At 56.7% G+C, this 21,082-nt stretch overlaps 1 protein-coding gene across 1 annotated transcript in view; it reads left to right on the plus strand.

Moving 5' to 3' along the window:
- CAD (carbamoyl-phosphate synthetase 2, aspartate transcarbamylase, and dihydroorotase) overlaps positions 1-20,277 on the plus strand; it is a 44,128-nt gene extending 23,851 nt beyond the window's left edge. Inside the window, exons 21-44 of the mRNA XM_060273243.1 lie at positions 514-696; positions 1,426-1,644; positions 2,541-2,708; positions 2,828-3,010; positions 3,898-4,002; positions 4,843-5,085; positions 5,282-5,363; positions 5,954-6,120; positions 6,445-6,609; positions 7,399-7,530; positions 8,160-8,361; positions 9,011-9,201; positions 10,009-10,149; positions 10,932-11,006; positions 11,980-12,121; positions 12,246-12,293; positions 12,879-13,033; positions 14,332-14,406; positions 14,508-14,720; positions 15,925-16,050; positions 16,158-16,313; positions 18,228-18,329; positions 18,492-18,586; positions 19,654-20,277. Coding sequence (XP_060129226.1) covers positions 514-696; positions 1,426-1,644; positions 2,541-2,708; positions 2,828-3,010; positions 3,898-4,002; positions 4,843-5,085; positions 5,282-5,363; positions 5,954-6,120; positions 6,445-6,609; positions 7,399-7,530; positions 8,160-8,361; positions 9,011-9,201; positions 10,009-10,149; positions 10,932-11,006; positions 11,980-12,121; positions 12,246-12,293; positions 12,879-13,033; positions 14,332-14,406; positions 14,508-14,720; positions 15,925-16,050; positions 16,158-16,313; positions 18,228-18,329; positions 18,492-18,586; positions 19,654-19,756 — 3,471 coding nt within the window. The 3' untranslated portion in view covers positions 19,757-20,277. The remainder of the gene's footprint in view (positions 1-513; positions 697-1,425; positions 1,645-2,540; positions 2,709-2,827; positions 3,011-3,897; positions 4,003-4,842; positions 5,086-5,281; positions 5,364-5,953; positions 6,121-6,444; positions 6,610-7,398; positions 7,531-8,159; positions 8,362-9,010; positions 9,202-10,008; positions 10,150-10,931; positions 11,007-11,979; positions 12,122-12,245; positions 12,294-12,878; positions 13,034-14,331; positions 14,407-14,507; positions 14,721-15,924; positions 16,051-16,157; positions 16,314-18,227; positions 18,330-18,491; positions 18,587-19,653) is intronic.
- The last annotated feature ends 805 nt before the right edge of the window (positions 20,278-21,082 follow it).

Consider the following 21,082-nt stretch of genomic DNA (forward strand, 5'->3'; position numbering starts at 1 on the left):
GACCATCCAAAGGCCTGGTTAAAAAGGAACGTTTTTGCCTGGTGCCTAAAGGTGTGTAATGAAGGCGCCAGGCGAACTTCCCTGGGGAGAGCATTCCACAGGCAGGGAGCCACTGCAGAGAAGGCCCCGTTCTCGTGTTGCCACCCTCCGGACCTCTCGAGGAGGAGGCACACGAAGGAGGGCCTCAGAAGGTGATCTCAGGGTCCGGGTCGGTTCATATGGGAAGAGGCGGTCCTTGAGGTCTTGTGGTCCTGACCCATTTAAGGCTTTACAGGTCAAGACCAGCACTTTGAATTGGGGCTGGAAACTGATGCAGGATGCTTCCCCTGAGAGCTAATGGCCAGGGGCTGTGGGTCATTCGCTGCCCTTGTTCAGGGCAGAGGTCCAGAATGGATGGACCCCGGGGTCCCATGCCAGATCTTCTCTCCCTGGAAACCCAAGTGACCCGTCCGTCCACCAGGGGTCGGCCCGGGGCACCCGCTGACCGTTTCCTCCTCCCCCCCCCTCCCGCAGTCGGCCAAGCAGTTCTGCTGCAAGGTGGGCTACCCCTGCGTGGTGCGTCCGTCCTACGTCCTCAGCGGGGCAGCCATGAACGTGGCCTATTCGGACAGCGACCTGGAGAGGTTCCTGTGCAGCGCCGTGGCCGTCTCCAAGGAGCAGCCGGTCGTCATCTCCAAGTTCATCCAGGAGGCCAAGGTGCGTGGGCAGAGGGGAAAGAGGGGTTTCCCCATGCAGAGTTAGACTCTGGAACTCCCTCCCACCGGACCAGGCAAGGGTGGCCAGCGACTTCAAAACAGGATCAGACAAATTCAGGCAGGAGAAGAGAGGGCTCTCGATGGATCTTCTTCCAAAGTTGGGAGGCAGTAAATGCTTCTGAATCCCACTTGCTGGAAGCCACCGGGGGGGGGGAGGGCTCTGGCATTCGGATCCTGCTGGTGGGTTTTCCGTAATGGCCGTCTATGTCTGGTCAGCCGCTGTGAGAACAGGATCCTGGACTGGATGGGCCAATGGCCTGATCCGGCAGCCAGTCTTCCTAATGCAAAAATAGATGCTATTCTCCCCTTCCTAGAGATGGGAAGGCCTGGGGGGAAACGGAAAAATGGGGGGGGCTGGGTTTTTTCAATTTTTCTGTCTCCCCCCCCCCCGGCCTTCCCATCTCTACCCCTTCCTGATTCAGAACTGGGGGGGGGATAAAGAGTGTGGTTTTTGTGATCTGGGGGGTGAGCCCTCCAAGTGGGGCAGTGGATATTCATCCCTCTGCCTTTCACTGGGGAGAGGGGAGCAGGGGGCGGGATTTCCGCTTTTGGGTGCCTGATGAAGCTCAGAGGCGCACTTGCCCCCCCCCCCAGAGAGCATGAATCCTGGGAGGGGGGGTCTGTTGGGGGGTGGGGTGAACAGATGTTTGACTCTGGTCCCTTGCCACAGGAGATCGATGTGGATGCGGTGGCCTGCGATGGGCAGGTGGTGGCCATCGCCATCTCTGAGCACGTGGAGAACGCCGGGGTGCATTCGGGGGACGCCACCCTGGTGACGCCCCCGCAGGACATCACGCCCAAGACTCTGGAGCGCATCAAGGCCATTGTGCACGCCATCGGACAGGAGCTGCAAGTCACGGGGCCCTTCAACCTCCAGCTCATTGCCAAGGTGAGGGGGGTGGGCGAGCGGGGCAGCCAGAGGGGCAGGGGCAGACCCCTTGGTCCATCATCGGGCGCCCCGATATCAGGCTGTGGGGTTCTCTAGCAGGTTTGCTTTGCCAAGTTAGGTGAAGATTCCACCTCAACATTAGGAAGAACTTCCTGACAGTAAGAGCTGTTCGGCAGTGGAATTTGCTGCCAAGGAGTGTGGTGGAGTCTCCTTCTTTGGAGGTCTTTAAGCAGAGGCTTGACAGCCATATGTCAAGAATGCTTTGATGGTGTTTCCTGCTTGGCAGGGGGTTGGACTGGATGGCCCTTGGGGTCTCTTCCAACTCTAGGATTCTATGATTCTAAGTTTTCTATTGCAGTACAATTTCATCTGATGTGCATGTTTTGAGCAGACACGCTTGGAGGCAGGCTGGTTGATATCTCAGACTCGTTCTTTCTCATATTTATTTTCTGCGTTTAGTTGTGACCCCCGGGGTCTCTTCCAACGCTACGGTTCTATGAAGGCGGAGCTTTCCTACTTTGGGGCAGTGTGCAGGCTCTGACATGCTTGCGCGAGCTTCCCGGAGCCACTGCGCCGAGCAGACGATGAACGCCAACCTTCTTTTTGCGCTGGGTTTGCCGCGCAAATTCCCTGGCAGGCCAGTCCCACTGGGCACAGGATCTCTGTGAGAAGGGAGGACTCTCATAGGGCAGCTCCAGGGGCCGTACAGGATTTTCGTGTATAGGCAGGACCCCGGCGTGAGATGTGATTGTAGAGTAACAATTCGGCCCCTGTTCTTGTCTGGCGTTGAACTTGGCTCGGGACCGGCGCATCCCCAGGCGACTGGGGCTCGGGGGGGGGGCGTGTGGCCTCTCTTGGGCCCCCTTGCCAACTTCCCTCTCTCTCCTGCTGCACAGCACGACCAGCTGAAGGTGATTGAGTGCAACGTGCGAGTCTCGCGCTCCTTCCCCTTCGTCTCCAAGACCCTGGGCGTCGACCTGGTGGCTTTGGCCACGCAAGTGATCATGGGCGAAGAGGTGGAGCCGGTGGGCCTGATGGCGGGTACAGGCATTGTGGGCGTCAAGGTGAGCGGCCGGCTGGGGGAGTTGGGGGGCTGGCTGAGGCAGCCGGGTCTCCCCCTGGGTTCCCCGAGGGGCCTCTTGTTTGGGGTCCCTGGTCCTCCCATGCCACTCTCCGCCCCCAGGTGCCCCAGTTCTCCTTCTCGCGGCTGGCAGGGGCCGACGTGGTCCTTGGCGTGGAGATGACCAGCACGGGCGAGGTGGCCTGCTTTGGCGAGAACCGCTGCGAGGCCTACCTCAAGGCCATGCTCAGCACCGGGTTCAAGATCCCCAGGAAGAACATCCTGCTCACCATCGGGAGCTACAAGGTGAGCCGGGCAGGAAGGGCAACGGGGGGCACCCTTTGGGCGAGGGAGGGCCTGAGGAGGGGGCCCAGCAACGCCCCACACATCCCCAAAGGTGGAGGAGAGGAGGAAGTCCTGTGCAGAGGGGAATAGACTGGGCTGGTTGCATGGGACTTCCGAAAAAAGCTTTCGACAAAGGCTCCTCAGTAAGAGTAGCAGTCAAGGAATAAGACAGGCATCCCCAAACTTCGGCCCTCCAGATGTTTTGGACTACAATTCCCATCTTCCCCGACCACTGGTCCTGTTAGCTAGGGATCATGGGAGTTGTGGGCCAAAACATCTGGAGGGCCGCACTTTGGGGATGCCTGGAATAAGAGGAGGGACCATCTTGTAGGTCAGCAACTGCTTAAGACACACAAAGCAGAGAGTTGAAGTCAATGGTCCATTTTCGAGGATTGGAAATGGGGCCTGAGCTTTTTAAACTTGATCTGGAGTTTGGGGTGAGCAGCGAAGTGGCCCCCGGGTGCTGATGGCGCAGAACTGCTCAGGGCTGTTAAATAAAGAGAGGTTGTGAAGAGCTGCAGAAGGGGGGGGGAAGGGGCCCCTTGGGTCTTCTCTGCCCCCCACAGCTGGAGGCAGCCATGCTTCTGAGGAACAGTTGGTGGGAACCCAAGGAAGGGAAAGGGTTCCCTTGGGGGCGTCTGGCTGAAGAGGATGCGGGGGGCCTAGCTGGGCCCCCTTGGGTTCGTGGGTTCCTATGTCCTTTGACGCCAGCCTGTGGAGGCGGACACTTGGCACAAGGTGGCAGGAGAAGGCAGGGTGGTGGCAGTGCCCACCCTGGACGGTGAAGACCCTCACCCTGGCAGGGAGAGGGGCGCTGCCACATGGCCTTTCCTTGGCATCTCTTTCAGAACAAGAGCGAGCTGCTTTCCACCGTGCGAACCCTGGAGGGCCTGGGCTACAACCTCTATGCCAGCCTGGGCACGGCCGACTTCTACACGGAGCATGGCATCAAGGTGGGCCGGGCAAGGGGTGCTGCGCTTAACTGGCTGGTACTGAGCCTTGTTTTGGGGGGCCCTGGGGTGTTCCCCCATCTATTTCCAAGGCCATGTTGGTTATGGGAGGGGGGAAGATGTTACTCCATTCAACAACCGGAGCGTGATTTGGCCCCCTCCCTCACCAAGTGCAGTAAGTAGACCCTCCCCCTTCTTACCCTGGGTGGGGGGCACTGAGTGAAGATTTTTAAGGCCAGTTCCCTCTGAAGCAGCCCTGGAGTGACTGGAATTATGATTATTTATACATACATAGCCCACCCACTCTGGGCGGCTCCCAACCGAATATTAAAATCATATAACTTCCCCCTAGCTTCCATTTTTACAAACTCCCTTCCTCCCTCCAAATCATAGAATTGTAGTGTTGGGAGGGACCCCAAGGAATCTCAACTAGATCCCACTTGAGATTTCCTTCCTTCCTTCCTTCCTTCCTTCCTTCCTTCCTTCCTTCCTTCCTTCCTTCCTTCCTTCCTTCCTTCCTTCCTTCCTTCCTTCCTTCCTTCCTCTTCAGCCACCAGTTTGTGCCTTACCGTATGTGGGGCTCGGGAGAACCTTCCTATGGGGAGGAGGCAAGGCATGGGGTGCCCTAAATCCTAAAGCTGTGCCGTCGGAAGGAGACACCGAGGGTCCTCTAGCCCAACCCCCTGCAAAGCAGGAATCTGGTCCCGGTGGCTCCCTGACCCCCAGCCTCCAGTGGCCCTTGAGGCATGCCCTTCCTTGGCCCCGTGGGCAGAACTGGGGCTCCGTCCTTGCTGGGCGTGTCTGACCTGGGGATGGGGGTCTCCCCTCTTGCCCCCCCGGCAGGTGATGGCTGTGGACTGGCACTTTGAGGAGGCGGACGGGGGCGAGGTGGCCGGCAAGGAGCGCAGCATCCTGGACTACCTGGCGGAGAACCACTTCGACCTGGTCATCAACCTCTCCATGCGCAACTCGGGGGGGCGCCGCCTCTCCTCCTTCGTCACCAAGGGCTACCGCACCCGGCGCCTGGCCATCGACTACTCGGTGCCCCTCATCATTGACATCAAGTGCACCAAGCTCTTCGTCGAGGTGAGGGAGGGGGGCATTTTGGGGGGGGGTGGCAGGGGAAGAAGGCTGGGACTGGGCTCTGGGGGAGGGGGGGAGAGACCCGAATGAGAGGTCCTGAATGGGGAGGATGGGAGGCAAGCCTTGGGGGTTTCGGGCGGGGGGGGGGCTTTGCCAGCTAACCCAGGGCAGTTGTGAGACCCTCCTCTGCTCCCGGCAGGCCCTTGGACAGATTGGGGGGGCTCCCCCCTTGAAGATGCACGTGGACTGCATGACCTCGCAGAAGCTCATCCGCTTGCCAGGTGGGACGTGGGATATGGGGGTGCCTGGGGGGGGGAGGGAGAGCCTCTTCCCCATAGCCCACCCTGGCCCTCTCCCGGCCCTGAGACCAGAACTTCACTTGCCAGCGTTGGAGGGCAGACCTGGCTTGAGTTCTGTCCATGGGGCTGGAGTGAAGCACCCGCCCCATGGACCCACATGGCTTGTGGGCCTGAGACAAGAAATCCTGCCACTCTGAGCAGGCCGTGGCTGGCCAAGCCTGCCTCAGTTTCCCTGGCGGTGTGCTTCATCGCCTGCGCACTTGGCATTTTGGGGGTTTATACTTGGCATGATGTTCTCATGGCACCTCCAGCTCCAAAGGCCGTCCGTCCATCTGGATGGCAAGTTCTTTGGGGCTTTTGGCCACTGTGAGAAGAGGGCGTTGGACCCTGAGCCCCTTGGCCTGGCAGCAAGTCCATTCTGTGCCCAAGGGGGTGAGGAGTGCTTGGAGGAGCCTGGTGTCGGGTGCCCCCCTGGGCGGAGGCTGAGCTGGACCCGTCGGGCCCCTGCCTGACTCACTCCCCTAGGGTGCTCCCGGGGGCCCCTCCGCTGACCTTGGCCTCCCCCCCCCCAGGGCTCATCGACGTCCATGTGCACCTGCGGGAGCCAGGGGCCACCCACAAGGAGGACTTCGCATCCGGCACAGCGGCCGCTCTGGCGGGCGGCATCACCATGGTGTGCGCCATGCCCAACACCTCCCCGGCTATCATTGACGCCACTTCCTTTGCCCTGGTGCAGAAGGTAAAGAGGCTCCTGCAGGGTGGGTCCCACTTTGCAGGGGGTTGGACTAAATGACGCCCCCCCCCGGAGCCCTTGCACCTCACAATTCTGTGACTACGGAGAAGGGAGGTGGGCAAGGCATCTCCTTCTGAATCCCAGCTTTTGGGCTCGGATCCTGCTTTGGGGTTGCCTATCATGGGCATCTGCTTGGCCTCTCTGAGACTGGATGCGCTCCCTTTGCCCCGACTGTTCCTCGGGGGGGGGGGGTCACCTTCTGGCAAGGGGTGTGCCAGGCACGTTGTGAAACTGGGTTTGTCTCTCTGCCCTCCCCCCCCCATCCCGCAGTTGGCGGAGGCCGGGGCCCGCTGCGACTATGCGCTCTACGTGGGCGCCTCCTCGGACAACGCCACCTCCCTGGGGCCTCTGGCCGGAGCAGCCGCTGGCCTGAAGATGTACTTGAACGACACCTTTTCGGACCTCAAGATGGACAACGTCTCCCTGTGGATGGAGGTGGGTTGGGCGTGCGAGAGGCAGGTGGAGGCGGACCTTCCCGCCCCTTCTCTGGCCGTGGGGTCCAGGAATCCTGTCTTAACCGGGGGAGGCCTTCGGCCAACACCCCAGAGCACAAAATGGCCTTGCTCTGCTGCTTCATTTTGGGGGAACTGGCGCAGCTACAGGAGCCCTGTCATGCCCTTTCAACCTTCGTCAGAATTCAGCATTTTAGGGCAGCCGCAGTTACACTTTGGAACTCCCTGCCTCTTGACATCAGGAATCACTGGGCTCTTTGGTTCCGACAAGCCAAGATGCTTAGGAAGTCAGGGTGAATCTGTTTCATCGTATGCCATTTCACCAGCAAGCGGCATGTGAATATTGGGGAGGTGGTCGACCTGCCCCTAGAATAGAATAGAATAGAATCATAGAGTTGGAAGAGACCACAAGGGTCATCCAGTCCAACCCCCTGCCAAGCAGGAAACACCATCAAAGCATTCTTGATATATGCCTGTCAAGCCTCTGCTTAAAGACCTCCAGAGAAGGAGACTCCACCACACTCCTTGGCAGCAAATTCCACTGTCGAACAGCTCTTACTGTCAGAAAGTTCTTCCTAATGTTTAGGTGGAATCTTCTTTCTTGAAGTTTGAATCCATTGCTCCGTGTCCGCTTCTCTGGAGCAGCAGAAAACAATCTTTCTCCCTCCTCCATATGACATCCTTTGCGCCCGGGGGGGGGGGGGTCCTCCTTCCCTCGCCCCTTTGCCCTCGGGGTCTCCCTCACTCGCTCCTCTTTTCTCTGTCCTGGCAGCACTTTGAGAAGTGGCCCAAGCACCTTCCCATCGTGGCTCACGCAGAGAAGCAGACGGTGGCTGCCATCCTGATGGTGGCCCAGCTGTACCAGCGCCCCGTCCACATCTGCCACGTGGCGCGGAAGGAGGAGGTGAGACTTCTCCTGCTGCAAAAGTGGCAGGGCAGGAAGGAAGGGGGCAAGAGGACAGGCGAGGCCGATTCACAGAAGGGGAGAGGGCTATCAATGGCTCCCGGCCCCGAGGGCTCCGGGGCTCAGTGGGAGAACAGGATGCCCAGCAAGATGGCCTCCGGGCTCTTCTGGTACTCTTCTGGAGCCTCCAAGCTCAGGGGCAGTCTATCTAGAGTCCTAGGTTGCTAGGACTCAGGACGATGCCGGACGAGAGGGGCTGCCGGCCTGATCCAGCGGGCACACCTGGGCACACGAAGGGGTAAGAGAGGCCTGTGGGAAGAGAGCAGGCTGTGGGCTGGGCTGGCACTGGGGCAGTTTTGAGCGACAGCTCAAAGGGGGGCAGTTGACCAACAGCAGTGCCTGGGGGGGGGAATCCACACAGGGAGGGGGTGCTGGAAGGGGAGAAGTGGGGCAGAGAGTCAGGTCTCACTTTTCCTGCAACGGAGGGTCAGGAAGCTGGGGGGGGGGGGAGCTCATCGTGATGCGCAGACCTGTTTTTTCACCCCAGAACGATCTCAGGCGGGGGTGGGGGGCTTCTCAGGCTGAGGGATGTGTGACACACACACACACACACCCCACTTTCCCCACAGATCCTGATCATCAAGGCCGCGAAGCAGAAGGGCATTGAGGTGACCTGCGAGGTAGCCCCCCACCACCTCTTCCTGTGCCAGGAGGACCTGGGGCGCATCGGGGAGGGCAGGGGGCAGGTGCGGCCCATGCTGGGCACCCGCGAGGACATGGAGGCCCTGTGGGAAAACATGGACACCATCGACTGCTTTGCCACGGACCACGGTAATGGGGGGGGCATGGGAGGTTGGCTTTTAACCCCATGAGTAAATCATAGAATCATAGAGCTGGAAGAGACCCCAAGGGCCATCCAGTCCAACCCCCTGCCAAGCAGGAAACACCATCAAAGCATTCTTGACAGATGGCTGTCAAGCCTCTCCTTAAAGACCTCCAAAGAAGGAGACTCCACCACACTCCTTGGCAGCAAATCCCACTGCCGAACAGCTCTTACTGTCAGGACGTTCTTCCTAATGTTTCGGTGGAATCTTCTTTCTTGTAGTTTGAATCCATTGCTCCGTGTCCGCTTCTCTGGAGCAGCAGAAAACAACCTTTCTCCCTCCTTTATATGACATCCTTTTATATATTTGAACATGGCTATCATATCACCCCTTAACCTTCTCTTCTTCTCAGTGGCCTCTGGGGGGGATGCAGCTGCTGGGACACTTTTTCCGGAGGTGGGGGGAAGATCCGCCTGCCATGCTCCATCAGAGCCCCATAGCTAATAGAGAGGCAGCGTGGTTCAGTGGTTAGAGTCTTGCCCTAGAGAACCACATCACCACCTTGGCCTTCTTGGAGGAGAAGGTGGGATAGATAAATTGTGTAAAGAGCGCTTTGTGGGGCCCGAGTCTCTGCCACACGTCTCTCTCGCACTCAGCTCCCCACACGCTGGAAGAGAAGCTGGGCAAGGAGCCCCCGCCCGGCTTCCCTGGCCTGGAGACCTTGCTGCCCCTCCTGCTGACCGCTGTCTCCGAGGGACGGCTCAGCGTGGAAGACTTGGTCCAGCGTCTCTACGAGAACCCCAGGCGCATCTTTGGGCTCCCCCTGCAAGAGGACACCTACATCGAGGTGAGGCAGGAGGTGCTCCTTGGTGGGTGGGTGGGGGGTGCCCTCCTGGGGTCTCCCTTTGCAGGGGTGGGGGAGGGCCTGGCTGGGGTGGGGGAGGGGGCCTCCCTCCCAGGAAAGGCCCTACTGCCTCCTTCTCCAGCCACGATGCTCGCTCTCTGCCGCTCAAGGCCGTCTGCCTCGGAGGACCAGTTGCTGGGGAGCGCAAGAGGAGGGAGGTGAGCTTGCAGGATCAGGCCAGTGCCCAGCGGCTTCCTCTCCTCACAGGGGCCAAACACCCCTAAGAACTTGGAATCCAGATAGACTGCCTCTGGAGCTGGAGGTTCCATAAGAAGAGCCTGCTGGATCAGGCCAAAGGCAGCCCGGTATCCCAGTCCTGCATTTCCCAACCAGGTGCCCGCCATGGCAGGGCAGAGCCAGCGACAGCCCTCTCCCCCCCCCCCATGAATTTGTCCAAGCCACCTAGGCTGGTGGCCTTTGCTGGGTCTCCTTTGGCAGGGAGTTCCACCGTTTAACTATGTTCTGAGAGGAAGCTGCTACTGTTGCCCCCAAGCCCGGCTTGCTTCCTGCAAGCACCTGGGGGCCAGAAGAGGCTGCTGAAGGGCCATGGCTCAGAAGGTCCCACGTTCTGGGGGGGGGAGATCCCTTGTCTGAAGCCATGGAGCTTCCTATGGAGGTTCCTGTGGACTAGGTGGGCCATGGGCCTGATCCACCAAGTGCAGGGCTCCTGTTGCTCCTGGTCCTCCAGGAAAGAACCCCCCCCCCCAAGGGGCTGGGGTTCCGTGGGGCTGAGCCATTTCCTTCCGGCAGGTGGACCTGGAGCAGGAGTGGCTGGTGCCCCCCCACATGGCCTTCAGCAAGGCCCGCTGGACGCCCTTCGAGGGGATGCGGGTGAAGGGGACCGTGCGCCGGGTCATCCTCCGTGGGGAAGTGGCCTACATCGATGGGCAGGTAAGCTGCAAGCGGGGTAGGGGGGGGCGGAGAGGGAAGTGGCTGTGTGTGTCGTGCAGGGCCATAGAATCCTGGAATGGCAGAGGTGGAAGGGGGCCCCCCAGGGGTCATCCAGTCCAGCCCCCTGCCATGCAGGAATCTCAGCTGGAGCATTCAGAACAGAGGGCCACCCAACCTCTGCTTATAAACCTCCACGAAGGAGAGACCACCACCTTCTGAGGGAGACCGTTCCACTGTCGAATGGCTCTTCCGATCGGAAAATTATCCCTTCTTATTAATTACATTTATATACTGCCTTGATTTTCCCATAACGGTTCTCTCCCTTCCCATTTTATCCTCGCAACAACCCTGTGAGGTAGGTCAGGCGAAGAGGTGAGTAACTCCCCAGGTGACCCAGGGAGCTTTGTGGCTGAGTGGGGGATTCGAACCCTCCTTTCCCAAGTCACAGCCCAGCGCCCTAACCATTAGGCTGCACTGCCTTCCAGGAGCCCAAACCACTCTACCCGTTAACTACAGTCTCCTCGTCAGAGGAAGACGAGATGGGATGCTAAGCTTGCAATTGGGAAACCGTCTCATGAAAAGCTTTTCAGAAAAGGAGGTGCAGCCTGGTGGGGTTTAACCCTTTCCTTCCCTGCTGCTGTCCTGGCAAAAAATAATCCCTGTGCCTGCTGTTAATCCTGATGTTGAGGGTCGGCCGCTTTCCTTTTGCTGAAGGGGCCTGTGGACGCCGCTGCTTGGGGAGGGTTTCTAGGGCTCTGAGCGCCTTCTGTCTCTCCTTCCAGGTCCTTGTACCTCCAGGCTATGGGCAGGATGTGCGGAAATGGCCGAGTGCTGTGCCAGCCAAAGAGATCCTGAAGGTAGGCGCTGGGACCGGGCCCAGGATGCCCCTCAAGGGGGCGGGAAAGTCCCTCTGCTGCTGGGATGGGTGAGGGAAGCCACCTGCCATGCGGCCCAGCACCCCCAGCACTTCCTGCACCCCTTTTTGTGGGACTAAGTGTGTGTCTCTCTATCCCCCAAGAGGGATGAAGGAGAGCTGGCTTAGTCCGGGAAAGGAAAATGGCAGGGTGTTTGGGTGAGGCTTTCGGACAGCCAAGTTCCAAGTCTAAGCAGGCAGGAGATCCCTCAGGAAAGAGGACCAAGAGAGGGAGAGAGAGAGTGTGGCCTTTATTTAATTCATAAACTTCACGCACCACTAAGAAAATCAAGAGCACTTTAAGAAATACAAAAGTTAAAATACTAAAACAGCTTAAACTTTGCACCAGCTTTCCAAACACCTGGGCAGGCTTGTCTGAACCAGAATGTTTTTAGCAGCGGCCAAACAGTACAGTGAAAGGCCTGCCTGATATCAAGAGGCAGGGAGTTCCAAAGGGCAGATCCTCCCGCACACGAGTTCTTCCCAATGCAGAACGGCTATTGGGTGGCCCCTGTGGGCCCATGTGGGGTGTAAGATAAATTGCTCCCAAGCTGTTAAGGGACAATCACTTGGTGACTCCAAGCAGAGTCTCGGGCAAGTCCTTCCGAGCACAGAGCGAAAAAGTTGTCCGTGGCGCAGCTTTGAGACCCCACCAGCCGTGGAAAATCCAGGCAGGAGGCTTGGTCCTGCTTTGAGCCAACATCGGGCTATGGGGAGGGGAGGGGAGGGGGGTTCTTTGCCATAGCGCCTGCCCTCCTTTGCTTTGCTGTCCATTTCCTACAAATTCAGGGGCACACCCCTTGTGATGCCTTCTCCCCATGCTGCGTGGCTAAGTTATCCTCACACGCCACTGGAGCAGGTGGGAGGTGCCATTTCTCTCCCCCCACCCCCGGGTGCTTAACTCTCCCCCCTTTCAGACGCCAGAGCGGCCCCTCCCCACCGTCCAGCCAGAGGCCTTGCGCTGCCGAGCACTCAGCCCCCGTCGAGCCGGACCAGTGGGAGACGCCCGCTTCTTCCTGGCCCCCCGCATCCACCGTGCCTCGGACCCCGGGCTGCCAGGTGACGGGCGCAGGGGGGGTGGCAGGAGGGGGGGTCCTTCCTGGGGGCAAAGAGGGGTTGTTGCAAAGGCCTCCCGTCTTCCTCTAACGTTGGCCCTCCTCTTCCTCTCTCCATCCTCCGGCAGCCGAAGATCTCAGGGAAAAGGTGGTCAAAAAAACAGTGGAGCCGCCGGGTGAGTTTCTTTCCTTCCTCCCTGCGGAGCTGCTTGCTTCCTTTCTCACGTAAAACAGACGCGCCGCTTGGTTGCTTTAAGAAAATTATTAAAACCACGCAGCACCTCAAATAAGATAAAGCAATAAACATGATCGATGAAGAGTCAGCAGCAATCATTTAAGGCTGTGGAAAAGTTAAAATAGCAGTGGGCCAAAAGCCGATGAGGACTCACAGCAACTCTACCTAGGTCTCTGGACCTTTCCTGAGCAATTTCCTGACCTTTCCTGTCAATAAGCAGGGAGTTCCAGAGGGCAAAGACCTGATTTATCACAAACTGGGAATGAATGGGGTATTACGCTGCCCTTGTGGCAGTATCCAAGCAACCGAGTAGGTCCGTGTGGGGCAAGGGGATCTCGTAGGTCAACTGCTCCCCAGTTGTTCAGGGCTTTGTATACGGATAGACTTCCTGGGGTGTTTCCAGGATTAGAGAGCAGCTGGGGTTTCCTGCCATACTGTGGCCAGAAGGGCAGATCCTGCTGCCCCCGCTGGGTGCTGCCTCTCTGGTCCTCCTCGCGGGGCTGACCTTCCTCCTTTCCTCCCGCAGACTTGGCCATGATCCAGGACGGCCCCCTGTACCTGGCAGGCCCCTTGCCCAGGCAGACGTCCCCCCAGAGCCTGCCGCACCCCCAGACTTCGCCCCTCCTCCACCCGCTGGTCGGGCAGCACGTCTTGTCTGTCAAGCAGTTCACCAAGGGACAGGTACACACACGCAGAGACCCCCTCGGACCCCCCCCCCCCACCGCTCCTCTTGCCTGCCTTGTTCATTCAGCCGTCTTGGGGTGGGGAAGGGAAAGACTCAGAGGAGCCGGCAGGATCAGGCCAGTGGCCGACCAGATGCCCCATTGGGAAACCAACAAGAGCCCTCTCCCCTCCCAGGTTTCCAGCAACTGGGATGCCAAAGCCTGACTCTGGAGGCAGAGCAGAGCCCGCCCCCCCTCCATGAATTTGTCCAATCTTCTTTTAAAGCCATCCAAGTGGGTGGTCTTCACTGAGGGTGGTGTAGTGGTTAAGAGCGGTGGACTCATAATCTGGGGAACCGGGTTCGATTCCCCGCTCCTCCACATGCAGCTGCTGGGTGGCCTTGGGCTAGTCAGTCACACTTCTCTGAAGTCTCTCAGCCTCACTCACCTCACAGAGTGTTTGTTGTGGGGGAGGAAGGAAAAGGAGAATGTTAGCCACTTTGAGACTCCTTCGGGTAGTAACTCTTCTTCTTCGTCTTCCTGCGGCAGAGAGTTCCACAGTTTAACCATGTGCTCTCTGCGTGAAGAAGGACTTTCTGTTGTCTGTCCTAGAATCATAGAGTTGGAAGAGACCCCAAGGGCCATCCAGTCCAACCCCCTGCCAAGCAGGAAACACCATCAAAGCATGGTGTTTCCTGCTTGGCAGGGGGTTGTCCTGAATCTTCCGACATTCAGCTTCAAGGGATAGCCACGGGATCTAGTGTTAGGAGAGAGGGAGAAAAACTTTTTTCTGTCCACTTTCTCGCAGGCCAGGGATAGTTTTTTTAAGCTTTGGTTGTGTCGCCTTTTCTCTAAATTAAAAAAGTCCCAACTGCCCAAGAAAGAAGATTCCACCTAAATATTAGGAAGAACTTCCTGGCAGTAAGAGCTGTTCGGCAGTGGAATTTGCTACCAAGGAGTGTGGTGGAGTCTCCTTCTCTGGAGGTCTTTAAGCAGAGGCTTGACAGGCATATGTCAAGAATGCTTTGATGGTGTTTCCTGCTTAGCAGGGGGTTGGACTCAATGGCCCTAGGGGTCTCTTCCAACTCTATGATTCTATGATTCTATGCTGCAACCATTCCTCGTGGGGCGGTCGCTCCAACCCTCAATCACTGGCCTTGTCTGACCCTTCCCTAAGTTTTCAGTACCCTTTTTGCGGTGAGCCGACCAGAACAGTGCGCCGTATGTTCGGATGCTGTCTGACACCATAGAATTGCATAAGGCCTTTGGTAGCATTTTGAGCCCCCTCTTGTGTGACTGAGCGCCCCTCTCCCCTAGATGTCTCACCTCTTCAACGTGGCCCACAACCTGCGCATGATGGTCCAGAAGGAGCGCAACATTGACATCCTCAAGGTGAGGTGGGGGCCGGGGTGGGCGGGGGGAGGGAGGGGTGTGTGGGGAGGGGGAGCCCCCCCACCGCCTGTACTGAAGGGGGGCCGCTTCCTCCCGCGCAGGGCAAGGTGATGGCTTCCATGTTCTACGAGGCAAGCACGCGCACCAGCAGCTCCTTTGCCGCCGCCATGTACCGCCTGGGGGGCTCCGTCCTGCCCTTTTCGGAGGCCACCTCCTCCTGCCAGAAGGGGGAGTCGCTGGCGGACTCGGTCCAGACCATGAGCTGCTACGCCGACGTCTTGGTCCTGAGGCACCCCCAGCCGGGGGCCGTGGAGGTGAGCTCCGGCAAAGGCCGCTCTGATGGGGCGCAACAAAGAGAATCCTAGAATCCCTAGCTAGGACTGTAGGGTTGGAAGGGTTACCCAAAGGTCATCCAGTTCCACCCCCTGCAGTGCAGGGATTGCAGCAAAGGGATCTCTGACCATCCAAGGAGAGGCTGCTCCCCTCCAAGGGAGACCGTTCCACTGTCGAGAAGGAACAGGTCCAGCCTATGCTATCAGTGGGGCTCGGTTCCCTAAAGCCTCTTGTTTTCCCTCCCTGGGTCTGTGGATGGGCTGCTTCGTCTGCCTAGAGCAGGCATGTCCAACAGGTAGATTGTGATCTACTGGTAGATCACTGGATGTCTGTGGTAGATCACTGGTAGATCACGGGCTCGCCCCGAAGAAGCTCAACAACTTTGGCTCCTCTAAAAAAAGCTCAACAAATCTGCCCTGCCCTCCGAAAAAAATGGGGCTTTCCTCCTCCCTAAAAAAGCTTAACAACATTGCCCTGCTGAACCCCTAAAAACGGGGCTTTCCTCCTCCCTAAAAAAAGCTCAGCAACTTTGTCCTGAACCCCCCAAAATGGGCCTTCCTCCTTCCTAAAAAGGGGGGGCAGATCACTGCCAGATTTAAACTCTGTGAGTAGATCACATTCTATTGGGAGTTGGCCACCCCTGGCCTAGAGGAGGCTCTGAACCACCCCAGGCATCTTGTTTGTTTGTTTGTTCATTTATTTGCATTTCTGCGCCACCTTATTCTCCAAGGAGCTCCAAGTGCCCCACGCGCTTCTCCCCCTCCCCATTTCATCCTTGCAGCAACCCTGCAAAGTAGGTTAGGCTGAGGGAGGTGGCGGCTGGCCCAAGAGCACGCCCAATGAACTCCATGGCCAAATGGAGATTGAACCCTGGTCTCTCCAGGGTTCGAACTCCCCGTTTCCGCCCCACAACCACCTCCCACTGCAAGGTAGGCCAGGCTCTGAGAAAGGCAGCGAGTTGCCCAAGGGTCACACCCGGTCAGAGCTTCATGGTCAAGGGGGAATTTGAGCCCTGGCCTCTCGTGTCGCCCTGGGAACTGCCATGGGCAACTGGACTTCCATCTCCCAGAAAGAATGTAATGGGGACCGCTGTCGGTCTAAACTCTCCACGGCGGCTGTGAAAGGGCTCTGCAGGAACGTCTCTGCTGAGTCCCTCCCTCCCTCCCTCCTTCTTCCTTGTGCCAGCTGGCTGCCAAGCACTGCCGCAAGCCGGTCATCAACGCGGGCGACGGGGTCGGGGAGCACCCCACACAAGGCCTGCTGGACATCTTCACCATCCGGGAGGAGCTGGGCACAGTCAACGGCATGACGGTGAGGGGACCTCGCTCGGGAGGGTTTTTTTGGGGGGTGGCTTTTTTGCGGGGGCCTCCCCCCTGGCCAGGGGTGCTCACGGCCGCCTCTGCCTTCCCCCCACCCAGATCACCATGGTGGGCGACTTAAAGCACGGCCGGACCGTCCACTCTCTGGCTCGCCTCCTCACCCTCTACCGGGTCAGCCTGCGCTACGTCACCCCACCCAACCTCCGCATGCCGGCCGACATCTTCCACTTCGTGGCCTCTAAGGGGATCAAGCAGGTGAGGGGGAGGGGTCCTGCCTTTGCAGGTGGACCCTCCACTTCTGTATTTTAATACAGTGGTACCTTGGGTTGCGGACCTGATCCCTTCCGGGGTGCCGGTCGCACCCCAAAAAGTCTGCAACCCGAGCAGCGCTTTTGCGCATGCGTGAAACCGTGATAGACCACTTCTGCGCATGCACAAAGTGCGCAGAACATTTCTGTGCATGCAGCGAAACCCAGAAGTAAGCACTTCCGGGTCCGCCACGTTCGCAACACGAAAACACGCAACCTGCAGCAGACGCAACATGAGGTGTGACTGTAGGGCTAAAATAGTATAAAAAGCAAATCTATTCGAGTTTGATTTAATTTGCTGTTCTCTATGGAAGCCGTTCCCTTCCTAAATTTAACCGATTTGGGCATTTTTAGACTGTTTAAACTCTGAGATGAGCAATTTTTAAACTTCTAAGCTCCCTCTTAATGGTTCATGCCAACACCTGAAAGAAAAGCACAGCCAAGAGAGATACACCAGCTCAGGATCCGTCAGGGACCCCGTTTCTTAGAGCAGCTACTGCCATAGGGCAGGCTCCATAAACCTCTGCTTCAGAGAACCACCAGTTAGGGAAACTGCCCCAAAGGCACCTTTGAACAAAGCTTTTTTTTGTTTTTCAAACACAGCACAGGCAACCCCCAATTTGTGCAAGGGCTGCATTCTGGGCTATCGTCTGTGTCGGTGGGTCGCGCTTAAGCCCTCCCCACACCCTTCCAAGTCTGAAAAGGTGCCCAATTGGGGGCGCTTTGAACACGGGCCAATGGTTGTGCGTCATTAGCTCCTAGGATGCACACCTGGAAGGTCAGGGAACTAGAACAATCCTGCTTTGCCTTGTTACCTTCCGTACCCTCAGACTCTGGAGCCTGAAGAGTCACGCTTCGCCCACCCATCGTCCTGCTTCCTGGACAACCAGACCTCCTTAATTTACCATTCCTGTAGCTTCCTTCCCACATCTTGAGGAATCTCAAGGAGGGTACATACACTGTGCCCTCAATCTTTGCAAACCACCCATCAGGGATAGCTAAGCCAGGAATGCCAGTTTACACAGCGTAGGAGAGGTACAAAAATGCAGGGATGCAAGAATCACATCATGCATTGAGACCCAAGTTCTACATAGAGAATAAATACAATTACTGTATCGGCCCAAATATAAGCCACACTTTCCCCCCAAATTCCAACCGTGAAAAGTTAAAGCATGTCTTATATTCACGGTCTTGTGGTATGCAGCCAAGAGCAGCGAGAAAGGGAACAGCTTATATTCGGGTCTTTTTTTCCTTTTTTTCTTTTCCCTCCTCCAATTTTAAAGGTGCGGCTTATATTCGGGCCAGTATGGTACAATTGGGGCTAGAAGGCTGCGGGGCGGCTAAAGCATTTTCTTCTTCTTCTTCTCCCTTTTCCATGTTTGATCTGTGTGTTGCTTTGATTTGTGCAAGCTGCCTCGAGTCCCCTTCTGTGGAAAAAGACAGAGTATAAATCATGGGGTATTTTTATGCTTTAAACAGTTGTAGATTTTTTTTCCTTGGTGTTAGATCATAGAATCATAGAATCATAGAGTTGGAAGAGACCACAAGGGCCATCCAGTCCAACCCCCTGCCAAGCAGGAAACACCATCAAAGCATTCCTGACAGATGGCTGTCAAGCCTCTGCTTAAAGACCTCCAAAGAAGGAGACTCCACCACACTCCTTGGCAGCAAATTCCACTGCCGAACAGCTCTTACTGTCAGGAAGTTCTTCCTAATGTTTCCTAATGTGTTACTTTTCTGCAAACGGCGTGGGGTGGCCTCTGTTGCTGTTGTTCCGGTCGAGAGGCATCTGGGTTTTATGGAATAACAGAAAAGCAAGTCAATAAATGCAGGAGCCATAATTGTGGTAATACATTCTCAGGAGGAGTTTGAGAACATTGAGGAGGCGCTGCCCGACACGGATGTCCTCTACATGACTCGCATCCAGAAGGAGCGCTTTGCCTCGGTCCAAGAGTTTGAGGCGGTGAGTGAGGAAGGAAGGGGCCCTGAACTGCTGCCCCCACCCCATGGCCTCCCTCCCTCCAGGCCAGGCTGGCCCTCTGAGGCCCTGAAGCCACCCAGGGGGGGGTGGAGAAGAGGGTCCCTGGGCGGCAGGCTCACTTGCTGTGCTCCTCTCCCTCCTCAGTGTTTCGGGCAGTTCATCCTGACCCCCCACATCATGACCCGGGCCAAGAAGAAGATGGTCGTGATGCACCCCATGCCCCGGGTCAACGAGATCAGGTGCGGAAGGGGGGGGGAGGGGGCACCGCTTGCCAGGGAATTGCTTCAGGGTGCCAAGTGGGGTGAAGGAACATTTGGGGTGGAGCTGAGGAATTTGGACCAGTGGTGGTGGGGCACAGCATAGCGCCCATGTAGGAGGATCAAGACCTGGGGGTCGGGGGGGGGTTGTTCATAAGCAGCAGAAGTCAAGAGCTTCCTCCCTGCCCAGGAGGCTGTTTCTTTGCTTCTGGCTGCTTTGAGACACTGGAGCAGTAGAATCATAGAATCGTAGAGCTGGAAGAGACCACAAGGGCCATCCAGTCCAACCCCCTGCCAAGCAGGAAACACCATCAAAGCATTCTTGACATATGCCTGTCAAGCCTCCGCTTAAAGACCTCCAAAGAAGGAGACTCCACCACATTCCTTGGTAGCAAATTCCACTGCCGAACAGCTCTTACTGTCAGGAAGTTCTTCCTAATGTTGAGGTGGAATCTTCTTTCTTTTAGTTTGAATCCATTGCTCCGTGTCCGCTTCTCTGGAGCAGCAGAAAACAACCTTTCTCCCTCCTCTATTTGACATCCTTTTATATATTTGAACATGGCCTTAACCTTCTCTTCTCCAGGCTAAACATACCCAGTAGAAGGGGGTGGTGTCAGATGGGGGGCCTGGTTTGGCGATGGGAACTCCCAGCCATAGCTGCCAAGTTTTCCCTTTTCTCGCGAGGAAGCCTATTCAGCATAATGGAATTTCCCTTAAAAAAAGGGATAACTTGGCAGCTATGCTCCCAGCCTCAGTCGGTCGCCTTGGGATCTGTAGAGCCATAGAGCATCAGAGTTGGAAGGGACCCCCAGGGGTCCTCTAGCCCCCCACCCTTGCAATGCAGGAACTGGAAGTTGGAAGAGCAGCCTACCTCGCAGGGCGGGTGGCCTTGCGCAGGATCAAGGCAAAGCATCTTGCACAGGAGAAGCACGTCATGTGCAGAGCTCTGGGCCCTCTGAAGGGCGGGGGTGTGTGTATGGCCTAGAGCACTTGCTGACTTAGTGGCGATCATGACCTCTCTCCCCCCCCCCAACTTTCTCTCCTTCCAGCGTGGAGGTGGACTCAGACCCACGTGCCGCCTACTTCCGGCAGGCAGAGAACGGCATGTACATCCGCATGGCCCTGCTGGCCACTGTGCTGGGACGGTACTGAGGCTGCCTGGGCGCGATTCTGGGCCCCACTCCGTGTTGCCCACCTGTGCCCACCTGGCTTCTCCACCAAAGAGCAAAAAAACGGCGCTGCTGGAAGGCAGCCTTGGGCCAGCTCCATGCTGGGGGGGGGGGCGTACTGGAATCTGGGGGGGGAGCAAGCTCAGGAAAGGCCCCACCCTCCCTGCCTCCCCAGCTCTTGTCTTCCAGCCTCCAGGGTGGTCTCTGTGGGGCTCTTTGCCTTCCCCTCTTGGGCTGAGCTGCTTCCTGGGCCCAACCCTGGAGACATTCCTCCTTCCCAAGGACCAAGTTCCGTTCGTTTTGGGTCTGGGTTGGCAGCCCCCTTTTGCAGGCTGCAACACACTTCAGCCCTCGCTGCTTCTCACGAACGGCCCGCTGCCCGCAGTGACTTTTCTACACAAACTTGTGAGCAAAGCGGATCCCTTTGTTTCCGTTTCTTTTTTTTTAATAAAAACAGTTGAATACAACCTGCTGCTCTTTTGTGAACTGCTTTGAGGTGCCTGCGTGGCTTTTGGAATCCCACCAGCGTGTACGTTTTATTAATAAATCCGTTCCAGAGAAACGGTTTGCACGGGGATCGGACGATTCCCAGAATTTCCCATGGAGAAAACTCCCAAGGCCTTCCCAACTGACAAAAGTCAGGGAATAAAATCAGAAACAGTGTTACCATTAAACTACAGTGGTACCTTGGTTCTCAAATGCCTTGCTACTCAAACAACTTGGAACCCAAACACTGCAATTGTGCTAATGTGTGTTCCGGTTTGCAAACTTTTTTCGGAAGCCAAACGTGCTCCGTTTTGAGTGCCACACTTCTGTTTTGAGTGGTACACTGAAGTCTGCCTGTTTTTGCTATTTATTTTGCATTTTTGTTTTTGTGGCTTTTTTGTTTGTTTCTGTGACTGTGTTGAAGCCAGTTCATTTATTGATTGATTGATTGATTGATTGTGTGTGTGACTGGAGTACATTGTTTATTACTTTTATTTTATGGATCAATGGTCTTGTTGGATAGTTAAATCCATGTTAAATTGCTGTTTTAGGGGTTGTTTTTAAAAGTCTGGAACAAATTAATCCATTTTTCATTACTTTCTATGGGAAAGTGTGCCTTGGAAGCGTTTTGGAACGCTTTGGTTTTGGAATGGACTTCCGGAAGGGATTAAGTTTGAGAACCAAGGTACCACTCTGCAAAATCCTCCCCCCAAACAAACAAACAAACAAGCAACGAAACACCAGCGAAGCATGGTTTTGCAGTGCAAGGAGTTGACAAGGGAGGAGGAAGAGGAGGTGAAGGCAATATTACTACGAGTGCATG

The sequence above is a fragment of the Zootoca vivipara genome, chromosome 3 (assembly GCF_963506605.1).
Source record: "Zootoca vivipara chromosome 3, rZooViv1.1, whole genome shotgun sequence".
NCBI lineage: Eukaryota > Metazoa > Chordata > Lepidosauria > Squamata > Lacertidae > Zootoca > Zootoca vivipara.